The sequence below is a fragment of the Urocitellus parryii genome, chromosome 5 (assembly GCF_045843805.1).
Source record: "Urocitellus parryii isolate mUroPar1 chromosome 5, mUroPar1.hap1, whole genome shotgun sequence".
NCBI classification, from domain to species: Eukaryota; Metazoa; Chordata; class Mammalia; order Rodentia; family Sciuridae; genus Urocitellus; species Urocitellus parryii.
The window spans coordinates 24,898,658-24,921,565 of record NC_135535.1 but is presented as its reverse complement, the minus strand read 5'-3'; the positions used below and the strand labels follow the sequence as shown (position 1 = coordinate 24,921,565).

Here is a 22,908-nt window from a genome sequence, read left to right as displayed (position 1 = left end):
CTATGTCACTGATATTGCAATATACAAAATATTTCATTATTATTTTTTTAATGGCTCTATTTTGAAAGAAACACAACTGGAAGAAACAAGACATTATAATATGGTGTGCCACAATATTAAACTCTTGAAATAAGCGCATAATGTTTGGAAATGAATTCAGCACCTTTGGATTTTAATACAGTATGAACAGTCAACTCCAAAGCTTCTTCAGAGCAATGTAGCAAATCTTTTATTTACACAGCTGTTTGGCTCCAGGGAAATATAAGGTACGAAAGTGAAACACTAATACAATTTTACTATTACAAACAAACTTGTCTTCTGTTACACACAGATGGCTGTGGCTCACTTGCACTCTCTCTTGGCTACTGGATCAGATAAAATGCAAAGCACAGACATTAATGAGACAATAACTTGTACTCGTTCAAAAAGATACAAGACATACACCAATAATTACTTCACCCTTTTCACATACTGCTTTGAATAATTCTAAACTCTACTGAGCATCAATTCTTCCATAGATGTAGAAAAGCAAAGCAAGCTCTTCTCAGGATACATACAACTTGGATGTCCTACAACATTCCTCTATTTTCTTAAATTAAAACAACACTCCCAAATGCAATAGATTAGATTCAAAACAAACACCCCTGCCTGCAAACTATAAATAACTTCCCTAAAATTTAACTATTATGCCAAAAAAGCACCACATGTTTGCAGGTTAGCTTATAAGAACAATGTATATGTAGTTTTATAAGGATGGGATAGAATTAAACCCCAGCTCTCTTCCATAATCTAGACATAATAATAATAATAAATTTTATCAGAGGGTGAGCAAAAAAGTAGCCAATGCTTCTCAGAGAGCCATACCAAAAAACCAACTAACTCAGCTATACACAGGAAGTGTTCCTCTTTCAAAAACACCACAAAAATGTCCGTGGATTTCTTTAATTCTAAAGTTGATCAAATATAAAAATAGCTTGCAGTACTTTAGGGTAATTCCAATGAAAGAATCATAAAGTTTCAGACTGGGCCCTAGAAATCAAGTTTACATATATAAATGTCAAATGCTTCTGTACCTGTTCACTATAAAGTATTAGGAATAAAATTGAGCACTGATACTCATATGATGAATATTTTGAATATTTTTGACCCCACAAAGAAGGGAAGAACTATACATGGCTGGAAGGATTGTAAAATTGCTAAGCACCTTTAATTTAATTATATTGGTTCAGTCATTAAAGAAACCTTGACAAGGCACAGAAATTTAGGATGAAAATAATACAATATAAGCTTTCCTTAATAAATAAAAGAAAGCTTATAAATAATTACAATAGAGCTTTATGACATTTCTCATGTACATTGCACATAACATCAAAAAGGAAAAAAATCCACAAAATCTTCTACAGAAATATTTCACTCCTTGGTTTCTTATTTCTATTGGCTAACTTCTTGCCTCATTAGTTGTAATCTGATTATTCCTAGCAAACCAACACTCCAGTATATCTAGGCTTTAGAGATAATACAAATCAGAACATTTAGAGTGCTGTTTGACAGTTTCAGGTTGCAGGAATTTTAAACAAAAGCCAAGAAAAGCAATCAGAATTTAACATGATACTTACGTGCTGAATCTACAAGTAACTTTTAGGGGAAGATTCAAACTATTTGATTATAAAATTTCTAATCTAAGTTTCTTTCAACATAGACAAAGGTAAAAAAAAAACACCACTTAATACATTAGTAAGTGGCTGGTTTTAAAATTAACCCATGTTCTTATGAAATGACTGTATCACCACTTTGGTAATTATTTTGTAAAATAAAACTTGTTCCTTAGAATGTTCAGCAATATATTGTCCACCATGGATCGAAAGCCACACAAAGGTAAAATAGAGGCTTTGTCATTTGAATAAGGGGAAAAGCCTATAGGAAGCAGACAGAAAACAAGGCTTTGTTTACACTAAGCAGGTAGAACTATTGGGGAAAAAAAATCCCAAAAGAAATGGAGTGAAGATGAGTACAAAAATTTCCAGAGGCAATCCCACTGTACACTCAGGTTATCAGGAGTAAAACCAGGAGGACATGAGCAACAATATTTAAACCTCTTTTATAAGAAATGGAAAGGGTTTTCAGTCCACCCTAGGTTTAAAGCGACTCACCCTAGTGGCTCAGTTCAATACTCTGGGAACATTGCCCTTTCCTAGAATAAATGATTTCTTAATAGGGGAACCTATGCTACCCTCCCACGCAAAAACAAAGTCACTCCAATTGTAGGAGAAATGAGCAAATGCTCTCTTTCCATTGCGCGTTTCACCTGGAGTTAAGAGCCCCCAGCACAGGTCTCCCTTTGAAGAGAAGTCCCAAGAGGTCCAACAGCCCTCTCTGAAGGAAGGGACGAGTGAATCCAGCAGCAAACCCCATTCGCTTCGCAATTTGCCGAGATGCTAGGGAAAGGTACAGGCCACGCGACTCTCCCACCCTATCGGAGAAAGTTGCCGGAGAGCCCCAGCTTGGAAAGCGCTCCTTACAAACTTTCCAGCGACAGCGCGAGCGCGGCCACTTACCGGCGGCAGAAGTCATGATTTCCCAGAGCAGCTCGCCTCCCCGCTCGCGCCCCTCAATCCATGTTCCCCTTTCACTCCATTGTTTTCAGAGTTTGAGCAGAAGAGAAAAGCCCCCGCAGAGCCCACATTCTGTCCCGTGCCACCGCGGCGAAACCCGAGCGCCGCACAAAGGATGCAGCCGGCTCCAGCTACCCTACTGCGCTCCCGGGCGCGAGTCGCTGGTAGCAGGCGGGCGAGCACGAGCGCCGCCCTGCCGCGCTCCGGGCAGACGGCCAGGCGCGGGCGCGAGCAGAACTCACCGCGGCTCCGCTGGCGCGCGCCCCTCTCAAACTCCAAAAAAAAAAAAAAAATCAGTGCGGCGGGCGCCCCCTGTTAGTCGCGGCCGTAAAAGGCAGACAAAAGCCTCAGCGTCTTCCAATCGAAGAACTAGTACTTCATTCTGACCCCGCCCCCACGGTGACCCTCTGCACCAATAAGCGGACCGAAAAAGGGGGCGTGAGCTGCGAGGCATGCTGGGAATTGTAGTTGTCAAGACCTACGGGACCGGCAAGAGCAGAAGCCTCGGTGCACGCCTGTTCTCCTGCCTGCCTTCATTTCCCATCGTGCTGAGGCGGGTGGCATGGCGGAGAAGGATGACACCGGAGTTTGACGAAGAGGTGGTTTTTGAGGTAAAGGGAAAATGGCGGTGGGTGTGGGTTGCCTTTGTTTGAGAAGGACGAAAGGGAAAGCAAGGAGACTGGGCGATCCCGGGGCGAGGGATCGACTGACGCGCTCTTGACGGCCTGGACCACCCAACCCCAGCGATTTTGGGGCCTAGTATTGGCCGCAGCCTGACAGGTGTAGCCCCAGGCGCCTCGGCCGCGGCCGGCCTCGTTCTCAGGCCCGCCCAGAATTCCCGGTCAGAGAGGGGTTGCCCGGCCCTAGGGCGGGATCCCAGTCCATTCCTTCCCCGAGACTAAAGCACCGCGGGGGGGACTGTTCCTGGGCGGGGCCGGAACGTGCCTTCCAGATACTATTACAGCTCTGCTGTCCCCTTTTACATCCTTGAATTTTGGGGTCGCTGTCCAATAGTGCCTTGGGTCACTGTTCACCGTCTAGGTGTGGTTCCCGAAATGAAGGCAGCAGGTGCCACTTTTCTGGCATGGTTTAATCTATGGGTGTGGGACCTGCAGTGAGTGGTTAGGGCTGGGGCGCCTTAGCATCTAGGTTCCATTCTTTTGTCCTTTGCTATTTCGCGAGGTGTAGCCAGTTTTGAAATCAAAAGCTCTGGATCAGTGCTTTTGTGTAGGATTATTTCTAAGGCGCTCTCTGCCATCTTGAATGGAAAAAAAAAATCAGGCGAGTGTTTTTGATACCATTTTTCTGTCAGGTAAAAATTCACATCGCTGTTTATATGCATTGCATATGTGTACTTTAGCTCATCCTAGATTTTAAGAAAAGGAAAATGACCCATGCCCAACAAGATAATGAGGCACTAACTGCGGAATGTTAAATGTTGACATGTTCAACTGTCATTGGAAGATTAATTTGGAAACGGCTGTCTCTTCTTGCAGCCTCCAAGAACTATATCCGGTAAACGAGATCCGAGGTGAATCTTGAATTATGAATCGAATTAGGAAGATGGAAGGGAGAAAAGATATCATAGGAGAAGAGCTCTGAGTATGCCTAGGGTGGGAGATGTGGAAGTACCTGGTGTGCATTTTTAGGGGCTGGGGTGTGGCAGTTCACTGTGAAGTGGTTTGATGTTTCCACAATGTAGACATTGTGGGAAATTTGGCCATTTCACTATAATGTAGAATCTGGGTGCAAGGAGTTCACTAAATTTTGGAAATGAGAGAAGAAATAATGTAATAATGCTTTGGATACGCATTTTCAATTGCATATGGGAGTTGAAGGAGGGAGAAATCTGGGTTGCTTAGATTTCTAGAGCCGGGGAAATTGGTAACCATATTTTTTAGCCCATCATTCTTTGATTTTTGAATATAATAGTAATACATGCTCAAAGAACATTTTATTGTGGAAAATAAACACACACAAAAAAAATTAAATGACCCATATCCCACCACCCAAAGATGGCCACTACTGACGATATGCTATGTATTCTTATAGACTTTTTGTTCAAATGAATGTTAATGTGTGTGAGATTTGTTAGCATAAAACATATACATATTTTATATAAATTTTCACTTAATTTATCATACATCTTTTTCTACTCATCACTCTTTGAAAACATGATTGTTAATATGCTATCCCATCATGTAACATATCATAACCAGTATCCCTTTATGAATAGATTGTTTCAAAATACTATAGTAGTCAACCCTGATATAAGTCCATCTTTTACTGAAACTCTGATTTTCCTTAGAATAATTTCTAGGATCTAGTAGGTCAAAGAACATGAACATTTTAAGATTTATTAAGAAAGGTTATGCCAATTCACATTTCTTTTAGGAATAAGAAAGCATTAATTTTATCAAATTATTATCAACAACCTTGTTAGTTTCCTTTAATCTTTGGAGTTTGATAGGCAAAAACAGCATTCCATTGTTCTGATTTACATTTTGGGTATTTATACATTTATTAGCTATTTTTATTTATTTGCTTGAGTGATTCTCTTCATTCATTTGTCCACTTGATGCTACCCCCCCTTTTTTTTTTCTGCAAATGCTGGAGATTGAACCCAGGGTCTCTCACATGGTAAGCATTCCTCCTACCTTGAGCTACATCATACCCAGCTTAGCTTCTTAAAAATTGACTTAGAATTGGGGTGGGTATATGGCTCAGGGGTAGAGTACCTTCTACCTAGCTTGTTGCTTAGCATGCTCAAGGCTCTCTAATCAATTGGGGGTGGGGGAAGGGGTGATGGATGGATGATTTACATGAGTTCTTCAAATACTATTAAGCCTTTATTAAAATGTAGGAAAAAATTTCCATTGCTGCTTATTTACTCTAAGTAATACACATTAATGTGTATTGTTTTAGTGGGTTTTTTCATTGATATAGACAAAAAAAACTGACAAGAACAATTTTAGAAGAAGAAAAGTTTAGATGGGGCTCATGGTTTCACAGGTCTCAGTCTATAGACAGTGACTCCATTGCTCTGTGCAGCACATCATGGCAGAAGGGCGTGGAGGAGGAAAGGAACTCAAGACAGAAAAACCAGGAAGCACAGAGACAGCTCCTCTTACCACAGACAAAATAGAAAACCCAAAGATGGGTCCCCAATGACCCACCTCCTCCAGCTACACCTTACCTGCCTACAGTTAACATCCAGTTAATGTCTATCAGGAGATTAATGTACTGATTAGATTAAAGTTCTCATAACCCAATTATTTCACCCCTAAACTTTCTTACATTGCTTCACACATGAGCTTTTGGAGGACACCTCATATCTAAACCATAACTATAATATTAGGAATACGCATGCATCATAAGTATGCAAAAGACTGATGTATGTACACACATTGCACACACCTATGTAAGCAGCTTCCAGATGAAGAAACAGAATATCAGGGCTGGGGATGTAGCTCTGAAGTAGAGTGCATTGGTTCAATCCCTCATATGGCAGAGAGAGAGAGAGAGAGAGAGAAAGAGAACATCACTGGGACAATTAGAAACTCCCTTCTCCTTTCAATCACTACTCCCCACCACAAAGATAAGTTCTATTCAGACTTGTAGTAACTAACCTAGATGACTTTTGTGTATGCGTATTTTGGGGGGTTTGCTTACAGACTTTCCAATTCCTTTTACATTTTCTTTTGTATCTGGCTTTTTTTGCTTTCTGGCTTTCTTTGTGAGGTTCATCCACATGATGTCAACATTTTTATTTGGGTATAGTATTCTGTGTGAATATATGAGGATTTAATCTATTATTATTATTATTTTTTTTTTTTTTAGTATAGTCATGAGGTAAGTTTCCAGTTTGAAACTGTTATGAATACTGCTACTGTGAACTTTTTGGTATGTGCTTTATTAAATGTATTTCTGTTGGATATATACTTCAAAGTGGAATCAGTGAGTCATAGGAAAAACATAAGTTCTCCTTACATATTGTCAAATGTTATTACAAAGTGTTGGTACCAAAGTGTTCTGCCAACAATGTATGAAAGGTTAAGTTCTCACCACGACTTGTTCATTTCAGTCTTTTTACCATTCTGGTGGCTATATCCTGATATCTTCTTGTGGCTTTAATCTGTATATCCTTGATAAGAAAGTTAAGATATTGGGCTGGGGTTGTGGCTCAGTTGTGGAGCACTTGCCTAGCATGTGTGAGGCACTGGGTTCAATCCTTAGCACTACATAAATAAAATAAAGTTATTATGTTCATCTACAATTAAAAATGTTTATTTAAAAAAAGAAAGTTAAGATGTTTAATATGTTTATTTGCCAATTATAAAGCCACTTTTGTGAAGCCACTTCAAGTTTCTTGTATTTTTCTATTATTTTGTGTTATTGATTCGAAGAAATTCTTTATATATGCTAGGAGCAAGACCTTTAATGGATATATATACTTTACCTTTAGTGGATATATATACTTTAAATCTCTTATCTCAGTCTTATATACAAGATCTGCACTCTGTTAATAGTGTCTTTCAATGAAGAAGCTCTTAAATTTATTTATTATAATTCAACTTTTTGTGGTGCTGGGGATTGAACCCAGGGCTTTGTGCATGCAAGGCAAGCACTCAACCAACTGAGCTATATTACCTTTTCTTTTATAGTTAATGCTTTCAAAGAAATATTTGCCCACCCTACCGTCACAAAGGTATTTTCTCTAAAAGCTTTACTTGACCTCTTGCATTTAGATCTTGCATCCACATGGAACTGATTTTTGTGTGGTATAAAGTGAAGAATATGAGTTTTTTTCTTTATTTCTTTTTGCCGTATGGATGTCCAATTGGGTGGCATCATTTAATGAACACACTGTTCTTTCCCCACTGAGTTGTAGTGTTGCGACAAGTCAGGGTATCTTTTATGTGTGGATTTGTTCTGGATTCCCTCTTCTTTCCCATTGGTCATTCTCTTGTCCTTTCCTATGTTTTTTAATTACTGTAACTTTATAATAGGTATTAATATCTAATTGGATAAAACCCTTCAGCTTTCTTTTTCTTCAAATTGCTTTTCACTATTCTTGCCTTATTGTATTTCCACATAAATTTTGAAAGACTGTCAATTTCAGTTAAAAAAAAAAAAACTTAATGAGATTTGATTGAGATTGCTTTGAATCTGTAGATTAATTTTGGAATACTTGACATCTTTACAATATTGAATCATCCAATCCCATGAACATTTATTGCTTACCTTCCAAATGAGTCAGGCAGTTTCCCATCTTTTTGTGCTCTAGTACTGATTTTACAAAATGAGAATTATCTCTTCCATGAGGATATAGCTAAATGGCCCTTATAGGATCTAGGTCTTTGCTGGAGAATGGATGTTGTATATCATTTCCTTTGTGTGTGTGTGTGTGTGTGTGTGGTTATTGGTCAATTATATTTTTTTGATAATTTTTTATTCTGAAAGACTATGAGCAGGTACTTAACCTCTCTAAGCTTCAGTTTTCTCAAAAGTAAAGTAGAATTAATATAGTACCTATCTCATAGAGCAGTTCTGAGAACTAAGTACTGAATATAAGTAAATTATTTATGTAATACCTGGGCATATTGAAAGTATTTAGTAAATATTACTTATTATTAAGGCTTCCCTGAAAATTGTTCTAAACCTTAATTATAAAATTATTAATATAAACTGTTCTTAGTAGTTTCTTAATTTTTAGTTTTACTTATAACACTAATTAGAAATTATCTATGTATATTCATACCCTCTCTTTTTATCTTGCAGTTTTGCCAGAATATTGATTTGTCAGATAGACTTTTCTTTTTTTCTTCCTCTCTTTTTTAAATTGATGCATTATAATTATATGTAACAGCGACAGACTTTTCAAAGAACTAGTTATTGGTTTTGTTTGATCAGCTCAATTCAGCTTGCAGTTTTAAATTTTAAAATTTTCCATTTCACCTATTTCACTTTTTGTGTATTTATTTTGCTGCTTTTCTCTAGGTTCATGATTTAAAAACTTAAACGCAGAAAATAATTTATAAAGCTATAAATTTGCCCATGAATATTGCTTTGGCTCTATCTTTTAAGTTTTGAAACGTAGTTTATCTCATATAGTGTTGTTATTTCCATTTCAACAACTTCTTTGACCCATGACTTATTTAACACCCAGGTATATAGGTGAGGGATTGATGTTATTGTTGCATGCATCCCTCAGACCCCTAATTCCACCCTGGCAATTATGAACTGCATTACCTATGTTCACCTGTATTCTCCTGCTCATATGATTTCATCTGGGTTCAGTCAGTAGGAAGAACCTACAGATCAGGAGGCACTGGAGAGGTCTGGGTTTTTATTCTTATTCTCTCTCCCCACAGGGCTACCACTTAGTAGTGATTACCTTGTACATAAAACTACAACTCTTATTGGGTAATTGTTCCCTTGTAACTTCAGCCCTTATAGGGTATCAGTAACATTAATTATTTCCTTTGATCTTTAGACCTATGGAAGATAATGACTTCCTGCTGTTGCTGATCCCTGGGTATTGTTTGTCTGAGTGCTGCTTACAGCTTTGTAAATGGTCATTTCCCTCCCTCCCTCCCTCTCTCTCTTTCTTTCTTTCTTTCTTTCTTTTTTTGGTGGTACTGGGACTGAACCCACTGAGCTGCATCCCCACCCTTTTTTCATTTTTAGACAAGGTTTCACTGCATGGCCCAAGTTAACCTTGAACTTTTGATCCTCCTGCCTCATCCTCCTAAGTAACTGGGATTACATGTGTGTGCCTCCTTCTCAGGCATAATGAACTCTTCCCAGAGCAGAAAGCTTATTGGGCATGTTTCCTTGCCACTTACCACTCAGCCACTGCAGAGTATTTCAAGTTTATTAAACCAGCCCTACTTCTAGACACTAAATATTATGGCAGACATACACCCTAGTGAATAAAAAAAAAGCCATCTATCAACTATACACAGAAGGAGATTTCAAAATACAGGGAGTTAATGGTTACATTATTATTGAAAAGTCTAGAGGATCTAACTCCAAGATTATTATTGGTCATGAAGCAGGAAGAGAGAAAAAGAGAAGCCAAAGGAGCAAAAGTGGACCTGTTTCCCTCTACCTTCCTAGTCTCTCACAGGTATACCTAATTGGATGAACCCTAATTCTAAACTTATATCTAGCACTCTAGCTGCAGGCTAATTTGGGAAATGTCAAATGATGCCTCTGCAATACAAGAGGTGCACTGGAAGAAAGATGTAATGGAGGTTGAACAAGCCATTCCACTGTATCTATCACAGGGCCTAACCTCTTCTCCCTACAGAAATTTGTGATATTTTTGGCATATTTGGGATAACGCTGACTTTAATGATTTCAGAAATCAGACTCATTTATGTCTTGACACTCAGAGTCACATGATACGTTAAAATTAAATTTTTAAATCAAGCAGAATTTTGGAAAATATTCCAGCAACATCTCATCTTTTAAAACTCCTTTGAGGAGCTGGGGATGTGGCTCAAGCGGTAGCGCACTCCCCTGGCATGCGTGCGGCCCCGGTTCTATCCTCAGCACCACATACAAACAAAGATGTTGTGTCTGCCAAAAACTAAAAAGAAAATAAATATTTAAAAAAATTCTCTCTCTCTCTCTCTCTCTCTTTTTAAAAAAAAAATGATTTAAAACTCCTTTGAAGTGTCTTGTTTTAATTTCTATTTCCTTGATTGTTAGTAAATTTTACCATCTTTTCTTATATTTGTCATCATTTATGCTTCTTCTAGAGGTTGACATTGAGTCCTTGTTTTGGTCAATTTTTTCGTCACTGTGACCAAAGACTTGAGAAGAAAAATGTAGAAGAAGAAAAGTTTTTTGAGGGCTCAGCTTATAGTTTCAGAGGTTTCAATCCATTGATGGCTGACTCCATTACTCTGGGCCAGGGATGAGGCAGAACATCATGGCAGAAGTGTATGGAGAAAGAATGCACCTCAGAACAGGACAATCAAGAAACAGAGAGCTCTGTTCAAAATATAAACCCCAAAGGCATGCCCCCAGTGACCCACCACATCCAGTCATGCCCTGTCTATAATTACGGCCCATTCAATCTTTATCTGTGGATTTAGGTGCTGATTAGGTTAAAGTTCTCATAACCCAATTGTTTCACTTCTAAACTTTCTTCCATTGTCTTATACCTGAGCTTTTGGGGGATGCCTCATATCTAAACCATAGATAAGTCCTCCTAGTCTGAAAGAAGAAGACCCTGAAAGATGGTGTAGGAGAGGGAATGAGGAGGAAAGGAAGAGTGAGATTTCTGGCCATTTTCCAGTCCTTGCCCTAGAACCTAACCACCTTCATCTTAGGGCTGTAAGGGACCGGCGAACTATGGAGGAAGAGACCACCAAGAGACCGACTCATGCAACAGCAAAAGGGGGTTTATTGCAGATCCAGCGCGCTGGGGCTCCGTGCTCACTCAAGAAGGGAGAGTGGCCAAGAGCCCCGTGCAGGGGTTAAGCAGTGCTTAAGTACACTTTTTGGGGAGGGCGGGGGCTTTGCATACATCAGAGCAAATCATAATGAGGCGCGGGGAAAATCGAACAATAACTCTCAAACATGATTAGTACATTCATTGGCAGAAACAGGTCGGGCACGGGTGATAGGTCAGTCCTAAAGCGGGGTGTACCTTCAAACTGATTGGTTTAGGCCCTGAGGTGCCTACTTGCTGAGCTGCACTGGGTGTGGGGGGGGGATATCTAATGAGCAGTCCCGGGAATTGTCTTAACAGCTACAGGAATTTCGGGCTTTGAGTGTAGCTTAGAAACTTAACAATACCTGGTCCTTTACATTTAACTCTGGCTTTGCAGCTTAGAAACTTTACAATACCTGGTCCTTTACATTTTAACTTCAGTTTCTTTTACCCTTTCAGGGCTAGATTCCCTACATACCTGTAAGGTTAATTCTGTTATATTGGAGTATGGCTCCTCCTTCTCTAGGATAATTTGTAATACTAGGTTTAAGCCCAGGGTACTGATGACATCCCCAGCCCTTTATTTATTTATTTTTTTGTGGTTGTAGTTGTTTGTTTTTTAGACAGGGTCTTACCAAGTTGCCGAGGCTGGCCTGGAACTTTTTTGTTGTTGTTGTTCCTCCTGCTTCACACTTCAAATCACTGGAATTACAGGTGTGCACCACCATGCCTGGCTAAGACTTTATGTTAATCAGAACCTTCTACAGTCATCTTATCCTGAGGACAGTGTAACCTTTCTTGGATATCTCTCTCTCTCTCTTTCTCTCTCTCTCTCTGGCTAAACACCAGGAAAGGTTTAGGAAATGGACAGACACCTTGTCTCACGTGAGCATGAAATAAAATACTGAAATAACAAGATTATTGTTTTACTCTGTTATTAAGATGTTTGAAAGTTAAAATTATCCAGTCACCTTTGAAAGGTGTTAAAGTTCTGATGTTGCTCTTTCTTAACTTTCAGATTTCTTAGTTATAAGTTAATTGCAGAGCCAGGCACAGTGGTGCACACCATAATCCCAGCAGCTTGGGAGGCTGAGGCAAGAGGATCTCGAGTTCATAACCAACCTTGGAAACTTAGCAAGGCCCTAAGAAACTTAGCGAGACCCTCTCTCAAATAAAAAGGTCGGGGATGTGCTACAGTGGTCATGCGACCTGGATTCAATCCTTGCTACATACATGCATGACATACATGCATATATAAATAGCAGAAATTTCGAGTCATTCATTCTTTTTTTAAAAAAAAATTTTAAGAAAGAGAGAGAGAATTTTTAAAATATTTCTTTATTTTTCTTTTTTTAGTTCTCAGCAGACAACATCTTTGTTTGTATGTGGTGCTAAGGATGGAACCCGGGCCGCACGCATGCCAGGCGAGCGCGCTACCACTTGAACCATATCCCCAGCCCTCGAGTCATTCATTCTTTTTAAAACTCTGCTATTCCAGGAGAGGAAAATTACCTGGAAATAAGACCTTTTTATCAGAAGGAACAGTTTTTCTGCCTCTTTACATTATTTGTCATGCATCTAAACCATTTCTTTGTTAAGTCCTTCTTATAGAGACAGTGCTGTCCTCGAGGAACTTTTTGCATTCTCCTCAAATCTGTCTTTGGTAACCTTATTTTTCATAGTTGAACTCTTTACTGGCAAGGTTTTTGGTGTGTGTTTGAATTCATTCTCCCTCTTCCTTTGTTCCTGACTGAGAAAGATAACTTTTATCCCTTCTAGCATGATCTCTTTCTCTGCTTCATCCTTTATACTTCTCTGTGAGTTGTATGTTAACCCTTTTTTGGCAGTATGTTCAGCTTTGGCACTTTTTTTGTGTACAGCACTAAATCAATCAAATGAAAGGAAACAACTCACAAAACCTCCTACATGTAAAACAAAGTTTAAAAAAAGTTCTCTTTTATTTGAGTGATTGCTTCTTTACAATTTTTAAGGTTATTATATACCTCTAAAGAACACTAAGGCATTTTCCAAAGTGTTATTTGAAGAGTCCTACTTGCATTATTGATTTGACTAATGGAAGGAAATTGTTTTGGTCTGTGAATGTACACGTGGACAGTGTTTGCAGTTTTGATAATGGAGCTTGCTATCTGGAGTAATTATACATATAAAATTTAAGATATTATGTCATCTTATTTTTCCTCAAAATTTATCTTCTGCTTTAGTTTGTAAGCATAAAACCCTAAAACTTTATTATTTAAAATAATCTAGTTCCAAATAGTAGCTGAAATTAGAAGTATACAAAATTCATACTTTTATCAGTATCATAGAATATTAATGTTGTTATTAAATCTCAAGCCTATTGATTTGAAAGTGACAACTAAAGCTAGTTTATCACCAGATATGCAGAAGAAATTACATGTTTAATATGAATTATAAAAATTATTCTAGGGGAACAAGTCTGCTTTTTCCCTGTTTGTGTTGTGTTGTTTCTTCAGTTTTGGTTTCTCCACATATCCTCAGGGCTCTGGTATAGATATTAAATTTTTTTTCTTTTTTAAAATCTGAACATTTGAAAAGAGGAATAAGTATGTCTCTCTTTTATCCTTTTTTTGGTTTAGGATTTTTCTTGATATGTTATCCTGGGGATGAAACTAAGAGACTTATGCATGTAGTTATGCATGTTAGGCAAATGCCCTACCACTGAGCTAGTCTCCAGCCTCTTTTGTTTGTTTGTTAATTTGTTTGTTTTCTTGCAGTATTAGGGATGGAACCTGGGGGTGGGGGGCTCTACCACTGAGCTACAACCCCAGTTCTTTTTATTTTTTGAGAGAGAGTTTTGCTAATTGTTGAGACTGGCCTCAAACTTGTGATCCTCCTGCCTCAGCTTCTAAGTAGCAGGGATTACAGACATGTGCCACCATTCCAGGAACTTTATTTTTCAATCCCAGAACTCTTTTATGTATTTTCATTGCGTTTTTTTAAAAAAATGCAAGTCCCTTTGTCTCAAGCTGTGATACACATAGCACTTATATTATTTATTATGGTACTTTATGCAGTTATATTAAAAATTTTCGTTCTGTAAAAAAACATCATGGGAAGTGAACTAGTCAGTGAATCAAAGAGACAGACTTATATTAATTAGTAATGAGACTCTGAATGAGATCAGTTTCCCTAGAGCATGTTTCCCAATTGTAACAAAATCATCCTTTGTACCAGACCATCCTTAGTATGAAATTTTTCTTAAATCCATTCTAGGAAATCTGAAACTACCTTTAAGGCTTCCATTAATTAGGAAATGCAGTAAGAAAATTTACTCATTTCCGGTGTATTTCTAGGTTAGAAACCTAGAGTCCATTTTATTTCCCTGCTTCTGTACCAGGTGTCCTCCAAGTTCCTGGAAGAAAATCATGCCTTATGGGTTTAGGAGAAAAGGCCCCAAGCTCAGCATCCTCACTGCACAGTAAGGCAGCCTACTCATCTTCATTGCCTGGGGTTTGGGGCTACTGTTCACAGTATCCATTGTGACTTCCTGTTATTCCCACAGAAAATCAGCAAATCAGAATGTCCATTAGTCTTTATTTGAAATAACATATTTGAGGATACTGTTTATTTTAAAATCTACATTGTAATTTGTGTAGCTGACAATTATAACCACCTACATGGATAGATTTTGCTAATTGACCCACAGCCTTTAATTTCATATCTCTTTAAGATCTTTATGAAAATAGATTTTCTACTTCAATATATACCTTGCCCTGACCTTGTTTTCCTTTTGCTTTTAGACTCTCCCTTTCTAATGTAGGAGAATTATGAAGCATTTTGAGAGAAAAGTCTCCCTTTTTATCTCTTCCCAGAACTATAAACTACAAATTCTTTTTTTCCCCCCAGTACTGGGGATTGAACTCAGGGCCTCACACATGGCACATGCCAGGTGAGCACTTTACCACGTTACCTCTGAACTGCATCTCCAACCCTTTCTATTTTATTTTGAGACAGGGTTTGGCTATTATTACCAAGCTAGTCTCAAATTTGTCATCCTCCTTCCTCAGCTTCTCAAGTAGCTGGGATTACAGACATATGCCACCATATCTGGCAGTAGCCTTTCTTTTGATGAATATGTTTGATTTTTTAATTTTATTTTTGGACTTATGGACTAGTGTGCTTAAATAGCATTTATACTATTGTATACAAAGACCTTGAAAACTATTCTAAAAACTTTTTGCTGTTTAAAGTACTCATGCAAGAGCAAGTGGGTAAAATGATTTTCAGTGAAAATATTAGATGACTGCAGCCAGGAAAATTTATGAATATATTCTTATCTATCCTACTAGTTTATAAAAAAATGTTTAAAATACATTGATATTAACTAACATCCTTGAAGGCCCACTCTTCTAATTACTTTCTTCAGCAGTTGCTGAGTAATAGTAGCATTGAAGAAATAATATTCAGGTTTTTTTTTTTTTTTAAGAGCTGCTTCAGATAGGAAAATGCTTAGTAATGACAAAGGCACGCCCTCCTATTCAGTGGCCATTTTGTACTGTACTTCTGGAGAAACAAGTGGGACTCATCCCTGGAAGAGGTGTGTGGGTCAAGAAAAGAATACATACTAGAGGCTCTAACTTCTTCAATTTGGAGAAATTAGAATTATGCTGTCTGTGAGTAGCATAGCTGGACCAATTTTTATGGACCCTTTTAACATAATCTTTTTGAATTTTATAATGAGATTTTGCTTTGCTAATATTGAGGAATAATGAATGTTTGCATTTGGGGCTTTTGTTGTAATATTTAGAAGTTATATTCAAATGTGTAAATTCCAAAGTATATTTCCTATTATTTTATAATGTCTTTAATTTGCAGGGCTCTGTCCTATGATATTATCAAGGATTAAGGGAGGGACAGGCAGTAAGTAGTTAATTTCAAATTATACTTTCTGGTTATGTACTGAATTAAAGAAAAGCCAATATATAATGATTTCTGTAGAAATGTAGTATAATAATTATAAATTATTTTATATAATTATAAAATAATTAATAGTAATGGGAAAATTTATTTTCCATTGGGTTTTGTTAATTTGGGCAGAGTTTTAATTCTTTAAGTACCTTTTTCATTAATAACTAAGAAAATTGCTGCCTTAAATAATTTGGTGATGCTATATCAGTTTATCTTGTGGTGTTCTAAAGCTAGCCTGAAAAGAAATAAAGAAGCTATAACAATTAATAAGAGTTTATCCTTTTGGGTAGTATTTTCTAGAAAAAGAAAATTGCTATTTTATATGAGATAATCACATTTACACCTATGGTTTTAAGCTATTTTCAAAGATAATATTTTAAAATCTTTTAAAGTAGCAAATATTGATTTCCAGGCACATATTCTCCAGTGAGATCCCTAAAGTATAGATACCTTGTTCTTTAAAGGTTTCATTCTAAATAGAGGTCTGTTGGCATGGCACAAACTTAAATATATATAATTTACTTTGTACCATATATATATGTGTGTGTGTGTGTGTGTGTGTGTGTGTGTGTGTGTGTGTGTATACACATTAGTTTTTTAAAAACAGATATTTACAGTTGATACAAAATTTTAAAGTGACCTGTTAATGATTTGGTGAGTTCTGTAATTTGGGAATGGAAAACCAAGGCTTCTTGGTTAGGAGGAACACAGATTCATGTAGGTGAGAAGGCTGCATTAACAAAGTAACTCCTCAAACATCACAGAATTTCAGGTGTCAGTACTAATCCTTTGTGCCTTATATTGCCTTGTATTTCTAGCTAGTGTGCCTGTGTCTTCCTGTTGCTTTTTGTGTTTAATACAGACTAGAGAACCCAAACATCTGATAATGGTTAGCATTCTGTCAGATCCAAGAGTCTGGTTTTGATATAGAACTGACACTTTTTAAAAATTTTTATTTATTTTTTAGTTTTAGGTGGACACAATATCTTTATTTTATTTTTATGTGGGGCTGAAAATATAACCCAGTGCCTCAGGCATGTTAGGTAAGCACTCTACCACTTGAGCCACAAGCCCAGCCCAGAACTGACACTTTAAATAAAGGAATCTGTAATAATTAAAGTAGATCTTTAATTTTGATATGGAAAAGAGCACAAGATTTTTCTGTTCATTTGATGGACTAATGATTAGTTGGGCATCTTCTTTTTTATCAGGCTTTTTGCTGGGTACCATTTCCCACACAAATAGCATATGAATATATTCTTATTGTAAGAAGTTCAAATAATACCAGGGAAAGCATTAGCTTTCCCTTCCCCTTCCCTTATGTTTTTTTTATCCCCCACTTCCCCTTTTCTCCATGTAAGTAGCTACTGTAGTCACTTTGATATGTGTTCTTCCAGATCAATTTCAGTACAATTATATTTCTGTGTGTGTATGAGTGCATGTGTATCCTTCTGTGACACAGAGATATTGTATAACTTGATTTTGTGGGGTTTTTTCAAAACATAAATGGGGTTCTTAAATAGTTGCAGAATTTAGTGTTCTTGTATGTATGTTCTGGCATACTATTATAATTACATTGATAGGCTAGATACCTAGAAATGGAATTGCTAGGTTGATGGATATATATACTTATATTTTTGCACCTATACTCCAACTAGATTGAAATATCTGTTTCCCATACCTTGCCAATGTTATATATTATCAGACTTCTTAATTGTTGCCAACTAATAGATAAGAATTTTATTTTTAATTTGCATTTCTTAAATCAAGGATGAAGTTTAACATATTTTCATTTATATTAAATCAGTTGTATTTTTTTCTTTAAATTGCTTTTTTATATCCTTTCCTCATTTATACTATTTAAAAATGTTTTTCTTATTGGTTTATACAAGTTAACTGTACAATAAAGAAATCCATTGCATCATGTTGTCTGAATTTTCTCTCCATTTTCAGTTAAGAGTTGTTTTAAAAATCTCTTGAGCAGCAGGGCGTGGTGGGTATATGCCTGTAATTTCAGTGGCTCAGGAGGCTGAGGCAGGAGGGTTGCAAATTTAAAGCCAGCCTCAGCAATTTAGTGAGGTCCTAAGCAACTTAGTGTGATCCTGTCGCAAAATTAAAAAAATAAAAGAACTTGGGATGTGGTTCAGTGATTAAGTGCCCCTAGGTTTGATCCTTGGTACAAAAATAAATAAATAAATAAAAAGCAAACAAACAAAAAATTGAGTTAATTTTTAAAATATTCTTATAAATTTGAAAGTAATTTATAAGAATAGATTACTATTGTTTTTATAGTCCCCAAGAATCTTTATAGCCAGTATCTGGCCTTGTATGGCTTTGGGCAAATGCTCTTACTGAATTCTTACATATGAATTATAGCTCATCTGAAACAAAAATAAAGTAATTGGTAGTAAATGTAGATATTGTCAAGAGAATAATGCTGACCTATTTTGAGTTTTCTAACTTAATCAGCTAAATAGTTTTTAAATCACAAGTCTACTTTCTGTTTAAAAAAAAAAATAAAGTACACACAATACCTCACTAGACCAAGTTAATGAACTTGTTTACTCCAAATTATTTACAGTTCAGTGGATAACAACAGTGGCTCTATCAGGCTGCTGAGGTTCAAATCCTTGTTCTATCATTCACTAACCTTGTAACTCTAAGTAAGTGCCTTAGTTTCCTCTTATCTAAAATTAGCTGTGCCTCATAAAGTTATTATTGCATAGATGAGATAAGTTAGTACATAAAAATACTTAGATTAGTGCCTAGCCCAGTCTGGGTAATCAGTAAATATTTGATACTTCTGTTATTTGAGGGGAAATAGGTATGGAGGAAATCAAACAGGAGAACCTAAACTGATCATCCTCATTTGAGGAAAAAGTACATCTGGCCAGGATCACATAAAATTAGGAACTGACATCACTACTCCTGAGGTAAAAGCTGCTACTGCGATGGGAGATGATCAGGGCCATTTCCATATACCACTTATGGTCCCTATAGCCTGTGGGAAACAACAGCACTGAAATAAATCCATCTTTCATTATCTGCAGAGGATTGGTTCTACGATTTCCTGCGGATAATACAATTTGAGGATTCTCAAGTATCTTTTTTTTTAATAGAATTTTTTAAATACTTTTTTTTAGTTGTTGATGGCCCTTTATTTTATTTTGCTTATTTATATATGGTGCTGGGAATCGAACGCAGTGCTTCATGTGTACAAGGCAAGCACTCTACCGCTGAACCACAACTCTGGCACCTCAAGTATCTTAATCTGAAGATGCTCAAGTATCTTATATAGAATGGCATAGTATTTGCATATAACCTACACACATTCTCCCATGTACCTTAAATCTTCTCTGTATTACTTATAATACCTAACAATGGAAATGCTATATAAATAGTAAGTATACATCTATATTGTTTAGGGAATGATGACAAAAATAAAAGTCTGTACATGTTCTGTTTTTTTCTTTTCAAAAAAAAATTTTTTGTGTCCATTGTTGCTTGAGTCTCCACTTGCAGAACCCTCAGGTGGGACCTACTGTATTTGTTTTGTTTTGTTTAATTTACATGATCGTATTCATACTAGTGCTTGCGATATCTCTATTTCTTTTAGAGCTAAATTTATTTATTCCTTCATCCCTTCCTTCCCTCCCTCCCTCCCTTCTTCCCTCCCTCCCTCCCTCCCTCCCTCCCTCCCTCTCTTTTTCTTTCTTTCTTACTGGGGATTGAACCCAGGGGCACTTTACCACAGAGCCACATTCCCAGTCCTTTTTATTCTTTGCCACAGGGCTCACTAATTTCTGGGTCTAGCCTCAAACTCATGATCTTCCAGCCTCAGCCTCCCAAATTGCTGGGATTTTAAGACTGCTCAACTGTGCCAAAAAATGTTCTAGTTTCAATGAAACTTAATAGTTACAGTTTGTATGAAACTTAATGCCACTGGTAAAAGAGAATAATTTGAGATGAGGACATTCTGAAGAGAGACAAAAATATGATTTAATTAAAAACCATATCTGGCAGGGATTAGCATTTTGGACCTTAAAGAAAATAACAGGTAATATGTATGACCAATTTGAGACACAGAAGTTGATTGTTTCTTTATCTCCCTTTTTCCTCAGAGACAGTTTTATGTTAAGACTGGGCTTTAGAATCCAACCAGCTGAGTTCGGTTGAGTAACCAAGCAAGTTATAACCTCTCTATGACATAAGTTTCCTTATCTGTAAAATGGGAGTAAAAATAATACCTCTTTAGAAGGCTGGTTTTAGAATTCAGTGTTCTGAAACATGCTTTTTCAGTGCCCAGCATATAAGCAACTCAACAAATGTGAACTATTTGTAGTGTTGCTGTTATTATTTTCCAGCTTTGACTCTTTTCTTCTCTAATATATTGGGCTCTCTTAGAGCCTTTTTGTCTTCTCATACTGTTGTATGTAGTTCATCTTGCATATGTCATCTAGTTCATCTACATATGTTTGCCATATGGACTTCCCACTGTATTTATATGCTAAAAACTTGAATCTGTACATTCAGTAGGCCACTCTCCTGATCTCAAGATATTTTAGGTCAGTGGCATTCACCTTTGACTATTTCAGACTTGTTGTTTTCCTTCTCTGACTTGTTGCTTTGCTGCTATTTTATGTTTTAGTAAATAGCACCACTTGATTATTCAAACTGGAAAGGTAGGAGACATCTTGTTCCCTCCATTGCCATCTGTTTTTAGTCAGTAACCAAATCATTTTTATTTTAATACCTAAACATTTATTAAAATTTTCTCCATTTCCATATATCTCCTGGTCTAGTTTATCCAACAATAGGAGACAGAATAAGTAAATAATGGCACATTCCTAGACTTGAAATGCTATAAGGACACTACAAAGGTATAATAAGGTAGAATATAAGGCCTGATATGGAAAGATCTTTAAGATGTAGTAAATGAAGAAAGCCAGGTACAGAGAAGAGTATAAAATATATTTTCACTTATATTGAAGGTTCCAGGTTCAGTGGCACATGTCTGTAATCCCAGGTGCTAGGGAACCTGAGGCAGAAGGATGGCAAGTTTGAGACTAGCCTCAGCAATTTAGTGAGATCCTATCTCAAAATAAAAGGGCTAGGGATATAGCTCAGTGATCAAGTGCCCTGATTCAATCTCCAATACTACATAAAGAAAGACTATTCATATATACATAAATGGACACTAAACTTTGGGGAAAGGATTCACAATATAAAGAATGTTTATTATCTTTTGAGAGAGACCAAGCGTTAAGGGTTGGATAAACAAGCTTAATTCTCATTTTATGCCATTTTAAAAATTTTTTGTATTATTTAAATTTTTAAATTTAAAAATAGAAAAGCAATAAAAAATGAGTTTGAGCAATTAAGCTTAGTTTCCTTTTACAGGTAAAATAAGTTAACAATTTCTTACATATTCCTAGCAAGAAGTTAAAGTCAAAAAACTACTAAAGCCACTCTAGTACCTTACACACAGTAGGTGCTCAATAAATATTTGGTTATTGACAAATGAATGAACAGCCATTGTCTGACTTCTAGTCAGATGCTTTGTCCACTATAATGCTGTTAGCTCTCAGTCATTGGTATCTATAAGATGAACAGATAGTTTGTGAGGAACCAGAGAAAATTTGGCGCTCAGTTGTTGCAGGCTACTAGGTGCTTTTTAAAAATGGCTCTGAGATCAGCTCTTCTGAAGAAGGGACAGAAAGAGTCTAAAGTGTGCATCAGGGTTAGTGTGAAAAGAGAGCATCAAGGGTTCAGACCAGGACAGAGGAAGTGACAGAGAAGGAAAACAGAAAAAAGCATTGTGACACAGTGACCGTTATCTTAGTAGCCAGCACTGGCTGTTTGTCCCATAGAAGGGCTGGATTACAGGCCCACAACACAATCAATCACAGGGAATTTGTTCCTGCCCCTCCTCACCAGGATATCCAAATTAGCAAATGCCACATCCCATATAGAACATGGTATAGTAACCCCACACATCCTCTTGTGTACTTTAAACCATCTCTAGATTACTTACAATACCTAATACAATAAAATACTATGTGAATTGTTGTTATGCTGTATTGTTTAGGGAATAATGAAAAGGCAAAAAAAAAAATCAGTACATGTTCTACAGATGTAGGAGTTTTCTATCTGTGGTTAGTTAAATCCACAGATGTGAAACCCAAGGACTAGAGGGATGACTCTACTAAAACTGATAGTGTCTGTAGCCAAAGAAAACTAGTCAACATGGAGACTTTTGTAGAAGAGGCTAGGTTATTTAAATGCCTGACTTTCCTAGTTAATATCTGTGTCCCTGTTAGTCAGACATGCATTTCTTTTTTATGTTGACACCCTAAATATGAAAATTATTTTATTGGAAAACTGAAGTTCAGTTAAATGAACAGCAAGTTCATGTAGAAAAAAATCTTCCAGTAGTCTAGCTCAGCTAGAATTCTTATAGGATTTAAAATTTAAATCCTTATTAAAGTATACATAAGTGCTGCGTCCCCTCGCCAGCAAAGGAAACACGACACAGGATTCTTCCTTCAGCAGTTTATTCAGGCCTTTATTTTGACATGTCTTCTAGCTTCTACTACTACTCCTACTGCTACTTCTACTGCTACTCCTACTCCTACTCCTACTACTACTACTACTACTACTCCTGCTACGTGCCCCAGCCCTATTAAAGCAGATAAAGCCCCAATGCACAACTGCCACGTGGATCTTTCTCACAGGGTGTTTTACAGCTACGTGCCAACTCTCCCAAAATAAGGAGTTGTTTATCACAGGCCACGGCGCTTATCAGCGCCATCTTGTAATGGCGGCCACAGTACACAGAAACGGCTCACTACACATAAGATTCTATAGAAAATTTTTCTTCATATATTTTTAATATTG

The 22,908-nt window shown here is 37.0% G+C and overlaps 2 protein-coding genes across 3 annotated transcripts in view; one reads left to right on the top strand and one right to left on the bottom strand.

The window, feature by feature from the left end:
• Positions 1 to 2,731, bottom strand: part of Fgd6 (FYVE, RhoGEF and PH domain containing 6) — a 112,162-nt gene extending 109,431 nt beyond the window's left edge. Inside the window, exon 1 of the mRNA XM_026397582.2 lies at positions 2,556 to 2,731. Within this exon, the coding sequence (XP_026253367.2) occupies positions 2,556 to 2,571 (16 nt within the window). The 5' untranslated portion in view covers positions 2,572 to 2,731. The remainder of the gene's footprint in view (positions 1 to 2,555) is intronic.
• Positions 2,732 to 3,105: 374 nt separating this feature from the next.
• The window catches only part of Vezt (vezatin, adherens junctions transmembrane protein), a 78,267-nt gene continuing 58,464 nt past the window's right edge, over positions 3,106 to 22,908 (top strand). For both annotated transcript variants that reach the window (XM_077798630.1, XM_077798629.1), the window contains exon 1: positions 3,106 to 3,223. In XM_077798630.1, coding sequence (XP_077654756.1) covers positions 3,188 to 3,223 — 36 coding nt within the window. In that variant the 5' untranslated portion in view covers positions 3,106 to 3,187. The remainder of the gene's footprint in view (positions 3,224 to 22,908) is intronic.